At 40.9% G+C, this 13,041-nt stretch overlaps 1 protein-coding gene across 1 annotated transcript in view; it reads right to left on the reverse strand.

Annotated features, from left to right (window-relative positions):
• The window catches only part of CCDC169 (coiled-coil domain containing 169), a 31,287-nt gene extending 20,005 nt beyond the window's left edge, over positions 1-11,282 (reverse strand). The window contains exons 1-4 of the mRNA XM_040055253.2: positions 10,840-11,282; positions 4,868-4,950; positions 4,243-4,353; positions 4,106-4,146 (exon numbers count right to left, since the gene is read on the reverse strand). Coding sequence (XP_039911187.1) covers positions 4,106-4,146; positions 4,243-4,353; positions 4,868-4,950; positions 10,840-11,282 — 678 coding nt within the window. The remainder of the gene's footprint in view (positions 1-4,105; positions 4,147-4,242; positions 4,354-4,867; positions 4,951-10,839) is intronic.
• Positions 11,283-13,041: the final 1,759 nt, after the last annotated feature.

Below are 13,041 nucleotides of genomic sequence, written 5' to 3' on the forward strand. Positions count from 1 at the left end.
AACTAATTTTATGAAAAAGTGTAAACAAATGAAAGCAGCATGTTTAACAGAAGCAAGTAAAATTCACATCTTGTAATACTTTAGAGAGAATGCATTCCTTCTGTAATTATTACTGAAGTACTGTATGACATTTGTATTATTCATTGAGACATAAAGGAAATTAATGACTAAACAGTTTTCACTGTTGGAACTCCCTTGTGCTTGTCACTGTTATTTTTAATCTGCCCTCAGTACACAAAAATTATTTTCTAAATCGTGGCAGTAAGAATTTCTGTGTTCAAGGTGTTGGTTCTGCATTTATTGCTATGTGATATCTACATGAATTTTCTGAATCAGAAGAAAAAAAAAATTATTATCTCTTATCAGTATAAGGACTTTAGAATGATAACTGTATATAAAAATGGTGTAGGGGTGTTTTTAATAGAAAGAAATTATACACCAGTACAATTCTAATTCTAAAGCAAAAATAGTGCAAGCCATCTGCAACAATTACTGCAAAATTACTCTGTGCTTCCTTGTTCATCACTCCAGAATTTGCATTTGTATTCTTCTCTTTCATTCAAGTTTTTATAGCTTGCTGACTGCCAGGGTCCCTGATGACTAATCTTTTTTTATTTTCCCTGTAGTGCTTGATATCAAGAAAATATTTTATGCTACCTATGTCTAAATAGGTTGAATTACCCTACAGACGTGTTTTTTTGCCCCTATTTTCACTACAGCACAACCATAAATGACTAGCTTGAGTGAGCTAAATCTCTTTAGACTCTTTGAGATAACTCCTCTGTTAAATACAGCTAAAATCATTCAGTGAATTAAGAATTGTTAGAGGTCCTTCTAATAACCCTAATTATAATTCTAAGTTTCTTGGGAACACAGGTTATAAATACTTGAAAACAATATTTCATTTTCTAAATATGCTGCTCAAAACAAAATCTACTGTCTGCTGCTGCCATGTTCTAGAAATTGTATCATCTTGCTGAAAGAACCCCTTTTCAGTCTTTCCACAGAACTTCATACAATCACAGAATCAACCTTTTTGGGATCATTAAGTCCAACCATTAACCCAGCAGCGCCAAGTCCACCACTAATCCATGTTGCCAAGCGCCACAATATGTGTCTTTTAAATACCTGCAGGGATGGTGACTCAACCACTTCCCTGGGCAGCCTGTTCCAGTGCTTGACAGCCCTTTCAGAGAAGAATCTTTCCTATGCAGTACACTTAGGAAGTATATTTTCATATAGGAATATATTTCCTATTCATATGCAACTGCAAGTTGAAATCTGAATATCACAGTGTACTTTTGATTTTACAGGCACACACATGATGCTTTATATATCCACTCTCAGCATTTTTACTTTGAACAAATGTATATTGATGACTGGCTGAAAACTCTTTGTTTTTCTACCACTCACATCTGCTCTTTATACTCATTTGTAAAGAAGCTAAATATTCTCCCCTATACCCATGAACAACTCTCAAAAACCCCAAAATAATTTTAACAAACCTAAATGCTTGAGCACCACAAAAAATTATCTGTGTATTTCTACCAGTGTTTTATCTTCTAAAATTATATATATATATAAAGCAAAGCACCTCTTCATTCTCCCAGAGTATCTGTAGATAAAACACTGATTTTTCTGATGGCTTCAGTTTAAAAAAAAAAAAAAAAAAAAAAAAGCCCACATAATACTTCAATATCTTTCTGCTCTTTCCATCTCCCAAAAATCAAAAGAAGGAAAAAATGAAGCATTTCATTAAATCCTTAAAGCACTTTCCTTTCCTTTCTGGTTAGCAAACAGGAGGATTTATTGACTCTAAGCTGGAGAAATGAAGGAAGAAGTTGAAATTTGCATGGCATAGCACATGGGCTCCCGACTTTCCCAGGCTTCACTAAGTGAGCCTAGGACTCTTCAAGCTCTCTTCTAGACTCCTTCTGGCAGTATGAACCTTTCAGCTGGGCTGGCATTCTTCCCTTTATGGGAACAGTAACCAAACCTCTCAGAACCACGGCTCATTGGTGAGGAGGCAATGCAGTATTTAGTAGGGATTAGAAATGTACAGAGTTGGTGGGAAAGGAGATTATCTCGCCGGTACATGCCTCCCGGACTGCCTGGCAAGATGTAATTGGATTGGTTAGGAGAGTATTGGCAATTGGACTGAAACAAATACTTGTGATACTGTAACTATGCACTCCAGTCTGTGCTTTACAGGCTGATAGGAATAACCTTGTCCAAAGCAGATTCTGCTGTAAATTTTCTAGATCAGTGTTCTGTCTTCAAGACTTTTTTTTGAACATAATCCCAGTTGTATTTTCAGATAAACTCAGTGAAACAGGAGAGTGGGATGGGGAAGATTTTGTTCTCTTTTTAATTGGCTGTTAAAGAAAAAAATCTTGCCTACCTACAAAACACCATGGTCTCTAGGCCAACACTAAAACTGGCAAAAATGGCAACTGTTTGAAAGCCATGGATCAGATCAGAAAATGCAGTTAATTATTCACATCCTGCTTACAGCAGATAATCATCCTTCCCACTAACAGAGCATGCAGCCTCCCCTAGGGTTGCTAAACTCTCATTAACCTTCAGAATCTGAAGCACCAAAGTAAGTCAGATGGTAACACTTCTGTAAGTATAAGCAACAGGAATAAAAATCATAACAGCCATGCTTCGTAATGTTCACTATCCCTGCTTGTGTTACAAAAGCATTATCGCATCTTTATCTACCTTCCCTATTTCTAAATGTGGGTAAGAAGCAGAAAAGTTGTCAAATATTTCAGCAGATGACAGGCTAAGGAAAAAGCAGTTCTGAATCTACAATGATATTTTGCTTCATTTACTACCTTAGAAGACAAAATGGCTGTAATATTTGCTGGGGTTTTTCCTTGGTATTTTGTCCTCAAGATTACAGAAAAAATATTTTATGCTGTGTTGAAATAAAGAACATGAAGTATGAGCGCATTAAAGAATAAAATTTTTTAAAAAATGAAAACAGCTATTTCCTTCAGTGATGCAAAAATTTACTGTAAAATGAGTTTTCCTGTGAAAATATTATGCAAAATGTTACTGCAACTATTCATCTAGGTTTTCACAGCTGACACAAAACTGGGATTATTGACTGATAGAACAGAGGATTGTGTTACCGTGCAGTAGGGCCTCAAGAAGCTGCAGAAGCAGGCAGAGAGGAATCATGTGGAGTGGAAACGCAGTCCTGCCCCTGGGGGAGAAATAATCCTAGGCACCAGCATGTGCTGGGGCTGACTGGCTGGGAAGCAGCCTGGGAGACGATGACTTTGGGTGAGCAAGGTGACCCCAAGAAATCAATACACTCTTACTGCAAGGGTGGCCTGTGGCTGCCTGGGCTGCATTAGGAAGATGTTGTCAGCAGGTCAAAGGAGGTAACCTGACCCTTATCCTTAGCACTTGTGAGATGTATCTGCAGTGCTGGGTCCAGTTCTTGACTCTTCAGTACAAGAATGGTATGGACTTCCTGGAGCAAGTCCAACACGGGGCTATGAAAGATGATTAAGAGACAGGAGCACCTGACGGATGAGGGAAGGCTGAGAGGTCTGCAGCTGTTCAGCCTGGGGAAGAGAAGGCCCAGGGGTTTTTATCAATGTGTATAAATATGTGATGGGAAGCAATTTAGAGGGAGCCAGCCTCTTCTCAACAGTGCCCAGTGACAGGACAAGAAGACTGAAACTACGGGAATTCCATTTGGGCACAACTGAAGACATTTTTTACTGTTAGAGTGGTCAAAGACTAAATGATTCCATGAGGTTTAATGTTTTCCCATTTATTCATAGATCCAGTCTGGCTATTCCATCTCACATGCCTTACTGCAGATTCAATTATAAAACCTTCTTTCAGGAAAAAAATTCAATACATAACTCTTCCCACCATTCAGGTTTATGCACTTCCTGCTTCAGGATTTTGCTCTATATTTTATAAGCAATTGCATATAAGAAATTGCATATAAGCAGAACTGATTGTTCTGGCTTCTAGGCCAGGTTGTTGCAATTTTTTGTCATGAAAAAACAAACACTATATGAGTTTTCCAACTAGACTGTGATTTGTTGTTAAGCCAACTAAATGTCATAGTACTTACCACAGGCATTTTATCAAAGGTGCGAACAATGAACAGTTTATCTACAAATAAGCAGAAAATTGTGACCTGTTGATATAATTTCAACATATCTAATCATCACTAATTCTATTGAAAAAGTTATGAATATCCATTTCTACCTGCTGGATTTCCACGAATAAGCTCCACCTTATCTTGAAGAATATTAATTTGCCTTTCCAGCTGTTTGTTCAATTCTACTTGTGTCTCATATCTGGTTTTCCATTCATTATCTTAAAAAACAAATAAACATTCATTATCTTAAAAATCAAATACAGAATTATTATATTTCCCCGATTAGTTCATGTCATTCTAAGCAAAAGCACTTTTTAAGTCTGTTCCTTTTAACTAACTGGAGACTGAGAAACTCTTCACTTAGTAATCCTCATAATAAGCATATTTGCATATAAAAGAGCTTGAAAATATAAACCAAGGAAAATTTTCACTAGGCTTACTGTGGTCAGAATACTAACCAACTCTGTGAATTCATATTATTCATAGCTTCATTAATAATTAACACCAAAAAAACCCCAAACCAACCAACCAAACAACCAACCAAACAACCTAGCATGGCCACATGTTGTATTTCTTAATTTTACATGTGAAGCACCACAGTTATAATAGCCATGTTTGAAAAGTGAAAATTCAAATTTCCAAATAAAAACGTTAGCCCTTGTAGGTCCTTCCTGAAAGAATTATTTTTCTGTGTTTCCTAATCAATTAGCAAGATTTTTATAATTCACTTACCCTCATTTTCAGCACTATTAAGACTTTTTTCCAGCTCTGTTATAGTGTGTCTCAGTTCAAATATTGAGCTTTCAAGCATCTGCCTGTGGTATTAAAAGAAGTCAACAAATTGCTACCATAGCCATTGTGCAAGTCCTATTATTGAAATTAGAAAAAAATAGATCAAATGTATTTTCAGAAGTATTTATTGGGAGTTCCTATGTAGTTACATTATCTTGTCCATTGCTAAATGTAGTTTTCCCTATGGTTACTACAGTGCCTTTAAAACAATGAAGCACTTTGTGAATAAAATTATTTCCAAAAAAACCCAAGATAGGTATTTCATAAAATGTAATAATTTTCTAGCTGACCATCAGAATTTAAAAAATACAGAGGGGACATTGACCCTAATTTTTCATCTAAAAGAAGATGCCCAATGAGTATGAATTTTAAAACAAGAATGTGACTGAGAGATGTGCTATTTAAAATTCTGAATTAATTCTTCATTTTGACTTACTACTCAGTGATTAATAGTAATTTCCTAAATTGCACCCATATCAAAACCAATCAAGACAAATGATGTTTTGTGACTATCAGAAAAGAAAGCAAGCAATTTAAGTAAGATGAGTGTTAAAAAAATACAGGACCTCAAGCCACCGTTTTTAAGGAAAATATATTTTTGCCCATTCATTAATCCTTTATACTGGTCCGCCAGAAAGCTGAGAGGTAACATGAAAACCAGGCTCTTTCTGCTTTGAAAGACCAGAAGCAGAAGGTAGCAGGGGACTTTGACGAGAGCACAACCCACCTGGCATGCTTCAGACAAGGTGCTGGGTGACTCTCATCCTTCGAAGTGGACTGATAGTTTAGTGTCTTACAATTAACCCTATGACCTTGATCACATCAAGATGACATTACTGAAAAAGTTATTGACCATATTCATCCTAACAGCCTGGTTCTTTGAGGGAACATCTATGGAGAAATGCTCCTGCCTGTGAGGTCTCAAGGAAGTCAGACCATAACAGGATAGGTGCAAGCAAAAAACACAATGCACAAAAATGCAGAGGCAGTTTGTGGTTTTTTCCTTTAAAGATAAGTCTGGAATGCCAGCGTTTCAAAAAAAAACCAGTCAGTGGTTCTTGGGCACCTCAATTTTTCAGTGCCCAAATTGAGACATTCCAAAAGAACTGAGAACACAAACTCTACAATGAAGGCCCTCTGGGAAATGCTTTGCAATACCAATATGATGACCGGTGTATTTGAAACCTTAGCCTAGTTCATTAAAATGTGCAAGAGAGAAAATTATTAGGCTGTAATATTTGCAGGGGGAAGAGATGTTTAAAGGAGAGCTTCCATTGTCAACATGGATATTAGTTTTCTGAACATGTCCATGAGAAATGTTCTTCAAGAAGTAATTATCTAACCTCTGAGGAATCAAAGCTCTGGTGACAGAGATTGATTACTGAGACACTGTGTCACCTCTTGCACTACTTGTGCTCACATTCAGTTGATGACACTTTTTTATAGCTTGAAACAACAGATTTCAACTGCAAGCTGCAGAAGCAAACCAACTGGTCATAGGGAGTTGAATAGCTAAGCTTGGAAGAAAGAGAGCTGAAGAGCTGAAATAGCAAAGAGATACAATGAAGAGTAATTTAAGGTAAACCAAGTTCGTTTTCAGTGAAAGAGACACACTGGAGAACAGCAGGACAGACATCTTGAACGGCAAGGGAGAGGTGGGGCTTCCAAGCCATCCTTGCTCCATTGCTCTTTTTGTCTACACCAACGTTATATTAGACAGGGGGCACATTGGCAAAAAAATAATGATAGTACTGGTAACTTGCAAGAGACAAAAAGAACAAGGTGAAACTCAGCCAAAGATAGCCTTGAAACATGACTCAAAAAGCTCTAGATGTAGGAAAATTAAAGATCTGATAGCTGCTGCCTGTTTTCTCCCACTCCAGATAAAGAGGCAGATGGCTAGGAAGAAGAAAGACAAAATCTTACCACATTGCTGCTATCATTTCAACACAAATAGATAAGGTTTCTGCAAAGCAGATTTCTATCAACTCCTCAGAGCTTGGAAAAGAGGAAATTAAGATGGCAGTGAGTGCTAAAATGAGATTTTTTAAAAGGAAATAATACTGAAAATTAGAAACAGTCAAAGCTGTAACCAGAGCTGAGCCGTATCAAAATGAAATAATTTTTGTTTTCGAAGAAATCTTAACTAAGTGCTCAGATGCAGAGGGAAAACACAGGGAAGAATGAGTTCTTTAAATCCAGTGTTTCCAGGTTTCAATTTCTGTTACCATTTCAAGACTATATAAAATTTTCTTTATTAAGATTTTATTATTCTTTCTGCACCATTAACAAAACTGGAAGCCAAATTCCAATTATATTTTGTTTTGATGAATATATGTACAGAAATGGTAAATTGTCAGGTGTCACACTGTAATTGCTACATAGACAGAAAGCCTTTTTTTGTGGCAACAGAAACCAGTTCTTTTAAGATATATAATTTTTATCAAACATTTAATACACCAATAGCACCCAGAATGCATCCAGGGTGAAACCACTCTATTTCTGGCCATGTATATTCAGTAAAATGCAATCCCTGCCCTGACAGAGATGAGATGTAGAAATAAATCACTTTGAGCAGCTTGGCAAGTATTTCTGGGATTTAATGTATGGCAGTATTTTGCATTTCTGGAGTTATTTCTAATTGTGATAGGAAGTGAAAGCCATTCCATGTATCTGTTAGTGTGAATTTAATGCAGCTGTGTATAGCTGGCTACTTGCCCAGAGACTTGGTCTGTGCTTAGAGGGACTGCACTGCACTTTTTACCTGCAACCTCACATGTGTTAAACATAATTAGACAATTCAAGGCCTATAAATCTTATCCATGTCAATGGACAATTTACAGTCATCACAAAAGAAAGCCTGTAAATCCTGAAACCTCACATCTAAGTCACCATGAGAATCTAACCACATCCTTGCATACTAAGCATAACAAAAAAGCTCTTGTGAAGAAAATGAGAAAAAAATGTACAGTTCAGATAAGAAGGCTCTGATTGAAACCACAAAAGAGAAAAAAAAAAAGCTAAATTTCCTTTTAAGGCTGTCTACAGGTGGTATTTTACTTGACAATGGCAGCCACTTAGGATGAAAACCACTTTCCTGCACATTTTGCTACCCAGGACTGTATATCTGGAACATGTATCAGGCAAAAGGCTGCCTGAAGCGATTTTCTATAGTGAAGAGAGAAACTCAGGAGAAAAGTCAGGAGAAGCTCAGCACAAGTCATCAGCTCTAGGGCATCAGCTCTATAATACGGCAGATCTTTACTGAGTCCTGTAGAAGATAAAAGGCACAGATGCCTTCAGAATCTATGAAGAAATCAGAAAAAATATTGCACAGTGCAGGGGCACCCCATGGAAGAGCACACACGATGTTAAAAGCTATGGAATCGTGACACTTGCAGTCAGCAGTGTGCTGGGAAAATGCTGCAGCTTTCCTGGCAAAGAAAGCCACAAGAAATGAAATCTCACAAGCTGAAGTAACATATAATTCCATCAACATTACTAAGTAGCTGACATGCATAAATATATGTCTGTAAGACCTAAGAAGTACACTGCAGTGTTATATGCCTTCTCTCTCTCTCCCTCTCTCTCCCAGAAACATTTGCCATGACATTTCCCGATCAAAACATGTACTGAATCTTGATCAAAACAATACAGAGCCAGATTTGAGCTTTCATTACAGTCAGAAAAAAATTTCAAAGATTTCACAGCACTACATCTACAACCATCGAGAATCAGTAGGTACATTAGGAACAGACCCCTTACGGACATGAATGATTCAATTTACTCTGTGAAATAAAAATCTCTTCTTCATGACTGCTAAATAAGAGTGGTAGGTGGGCTGTTAGCAAACTGCCTAATTGGCACAATAATCAGATATGCCAGTAAAAAGAAGACAAGGGTGAGATGGCAGTGAAGAAACGCAGACATTCATCTGCAAGCCACTCATCTTCAGCTTGCTTCCTACCCAAGGGAGAGAAACTGGCACCTCCTAGGGTGTGAGTCATCTCACGCTAGAACAGCCAGGCAAAGTAGGTCAGATGAATCACACCTTCAAAAAGCTTTTCTGTATTCATTGACTATACATGCCACTGGTTTAGATGGAGATGTCTAACAAGCCTGGTCATTGGCAATTAAGCTGAATAAATAACTCCTAGGAAATAGACAATGGTAATACTGTCTATTCGCACACAAAGAAAATAGTTGTAGTACCCACTGCAAGTCTTTTACTGTCATGCCCTCACCATAAAATATGTATTTTGCTTTTATCTATAAGCAAGTCACCACAACTCAAGTTTTTCCCTGATCACTATTAATATCAGGATCATGTGTCAGGTAAAAGAACTGGTGTATGCAGAGAATAACTGATCTATTTACCCCGTGACACTACTAAGTCAGGAGATTTATTAAAGGTAATTTGTGTGTACATTGGTGCAAGTATGTCCAAGCTACTTTTTGTGCCATTTTGAATTCATAAGTTGCCATTTTGACTCTGTTAGTGTCAGGTTTTGCCTTTCCACTTACGAATGAAGCCTGTTTTATGAAGTCCACAACTGCAGACTAGTCTGAAGAGGTCTGTAGCTCAGTTAGTGAAAGAAACATTGCTCAGGAGAAAAAAACAGTATGAATAGAATGCTTGAAAATAGTATGCAAATGTTAATATTAAGGGTCTGAATTAAGGCTCAGCACATGAGCCTCTGACATTTCCTGTTTTCATTTATTAACACTCAAAAGGCAGTCATGATGTTTAACACAGGGAAAAACGTGTAGCTTCCTAAGCAAACTGGGGAAAAAAACAATGCCACTAGGCACGAGCATCAACAACTATCACAGCACTAAACAACTGCTGCTTTAGCAAGGGGACTGACTGCTGATAGGAACAAGTCCTCATACCTGCAGACTGCACACAGCGATGCCATGCCTTACCTAGAGGTCTGAGAGATATTTACTGACACTAGAGATAGATGAAAGCCAGCTTTCCAATTTTACTCAACATTGTGGAAAGAAGTGTGCATAAAGAGTGCCTTGTTGTCCATTTTATTCATCTTCCCCCAGCGATGCACGTACCCATGAAAAAGTCTTCTGGTTTTCCCCCTAAGTGGCTTCCCAGCCCAGTGTACTGTGCTTGCCTTGGACACATTTATTTTTCTCCACAGTAGGTGGTATGGGACTATGTTTCAGGTTTGTGAAAAAAACTGTGTTGATAGCACAGTCATGTTTTGGTCACTTACTGGGTCAAGGCCATTTCTGTTCCTCACCCCACAAGTGGGAGGGGACACGGCACAGACAGTTAATCCCACTGACCAAAGGGCTGTCCCATATCATATGTCATATTCAGAAATAAAAACTAGGGTGTCGGGGCTTGTTGGTTTCGCTTTGCCTCTCGAAAGACATTGTCCCACTGGTGGTGAGCACATCGGAGTTTTTTGCATCAGTTGCTTTTCTTGGATTTGTCTCCATTTTATTGTTGCTGTTCCCATTTAGTTATTAAACTCTCTTTGTCTCAACCTGAGAATTTCTCTCTTTCACCCTTCCTCCCTTCTCTCTCCCATCCCACTGGGAGGAGAGGGAGCGAGCGGCTGTGTAGTGTTGAGCCGCCTGCTACGGTTAACCATGGCAGCCGTCCCTATCTTCCTTGTCGGCTGTCATTGTTTATCCCGCTTTTTCGAGCTCCTCGTTCCACTCGCATCCCTTGGGCCAGCCCTCCCCGGTGCCCAGCAGAGCCAGCGGCGCTCCCAGCACAGCGAGGCCGCGCTGAGGGGCTCCGGGCCGACCGTGGGCCCAGCCCGCTCTCCTCGCCCGCGCCGGCAGCCGCCATTTTGCCGCAGGGAGGCGGCGTGAGCCCCGCACGGGCGGTGCCGCGGGGCCGCTGCTGCTATGCCCGGCTTCGCCGCGTCCCCCTCCGGACTCACTGCTTCCGCCTCTCCCGCCCCAGCTCCAGCGCCAAGCGCTCCGGCTCTGCCGCCCGCCGGCCGCCGTCTTCCCCCATTGCCGCCGCCGCCGCCGCCCGTCCCGCTCGCAGCCCCCGCGTCGCGGGCGTTGCGCGGGGTGACGGCTGCGAGCAGGCGGCGGAGCCCGAGGGAGCGGCGCGCTGAGGCCACCCCGCCCCCGGCTCGGGCACCCTTTTCCCCGCAGTACTCGCGGCTCTCCCGCTGCCCAGGGAAAGCCGAGAGGGGAGACGGGGCCGGGCGCCACAGGCAGCCGGTACCGCCGGTACCGCCAGCACCGGCCCCGGCCCCGACGGGCGCCGCCCCGTCCCGTCCGCCCGCGTTTGCAGTAGCGCTCGCCCGCCGCTGCTGTGACGGCCCGCGTTTGACGGGCCGGTCTGCACTCTGCCCAGCGGAATGCCCTGCATGTGGTTCGGCCAGCACCAGAAACGGATGGGGGAAATAGGATACAGCTTTGGCACGCTTAAGAGTTTTGACCGTGTAGGTTGAACTGTGTGTTGAGCTTTTCATCACTTAGGGAAACAAATGTGTGCAGATTTTTTTTTTTTTTTTTTTTTTTTTTTTTTTTTTTTAACATTTCTTCTGGATGGGAAGTAGCACAATTTTAAGTAGACGGTGTGACCCACGTGAAGGCAGGCACAGTGCAGTGGAACCTGGCCTACAGTATGCCCAGCCCTTATTTTAGTAAACTCAATAACTATGATCTGTGCTATTGACAAATCAGTGTGTAAGATCCTAACTTGAGACAGAAGAGCCTTAATCTCATCACTGATCAAGTCAATGGTGTTAATTAGTCAATATATATTGCAAAAATACTTTATCTTACATTGGCCTCGATGCTTAAAAATATTTGCTGTTGCATTTTTCAAACAAGGAATGTCAGATCAGTTCTTGGGTTTCTCAAGGGAAATCTTTATGGAGTGAGTTAATCAGATTATTGCTGCAAGGGTGGTATCACCTCTGTCAGATTCTCCCTGTCCCCTTCTCTGGCTGCTTCACTGCCAGCTCTTAACATTTCTGTGACTCTTTAATGAGCCAGTACAGCTCCTGAAATGTTATAAACTTACATAAGGGAAAATGTTTAATGTTCACAGTTTCTACTGGTGATCTGAAATGGTCTACCAGCTGCACAGGAAAGCACCAGGCTTGATGCAAGGGACAGGGTGAAACTGAGAGTAATTAGTGCGCTCTTAGATCAACTCACCATTACACAAGACTTAACACTCACTAGAAGAACTATCTGTTCACTTTCCCTGGAAGGGTGTGGACTTTAATTTTCCTTTACTGATACATTCTGAAAAAGGGTATGGTATTCTCAGTTAAGTAATTCTGTTGCATCAGTAGCAAGCCAAATGCCATAGCCTTACCTCTTGCTGGGTGAGGCACTGCTTTAAAAGTTTTAAACATGGGATATGTATTGCCATTACTTTAACATAGCATAAACCGGTGTTGCCATCCACAAGTCAGTCCTGAAATGTTGTGAATTGTAATCCTAAAGTGGTAGAAATTGGAATTGCCGAATCTAATGCCTCACCGATACTGCAACATCAGGGCACTAATCCAGCAGGATCTAATGACTGGGAGCAGAACAGCAGGATGGAGAGTGGGAAGCTTGATTCTAAGAAGAAAAAGGAATTTTAATTTCACTTGTCTGATTGTCATGGGTTGGCACAGTTTGGTTTTTAGTTAGGGGGGAATGTGGAGCGGTTTTCCCTGTCAGGACCTTGGAATTGTTTTAGAAAGGACAGGGACCTATCAGAAGGCTAGTTTGGGATACTGGCATCTGTTTTGACCACTGAGAATGTTATATGCAACTTTGGGAAGTACCCACATAAACCCTGATTTCGTGCAGGTTAGGCCTTTTTCCTCCTGGTCGGCTGAACAGGTAACACTGAGTTGGAGCTGCTGTTCCCTCCCTCCCCTTTGGAGGGTAAGCTGGCCCTGAGGCCTGGCCAGCTCCATCGGCTCCAGGCAGGGGAGGAGAGGTTGCAGCCGAACATCAACTACTTTTTTCAACTTCCCCAGAGCCCTGAAGCAGGGAAGGATCTCTGCCGGGCCCCTGAGCCAGCTATGGGCCTGTTTAGGCCGAGGCCGCCCTGATTGTCACCGAGGGGTGGGCAGAGCTGTCCCCCCACCCCCCCACACCCCTCCAGTGATTCCAGAGGA

Source organism: Hirundo rustica, chromosome 2, assembly GCF_015227805.2.
Source record: "Hirundo rustica isolate bHirRus1 chromosome 2, bHirRus1.pri.v3, whole genome shotgun sequence".
NCBI lineage: Eukaryota > Metazoa > Chordata > Aves > Passeriformes > Hirundinidae > Hirundo > Hirundo rustica.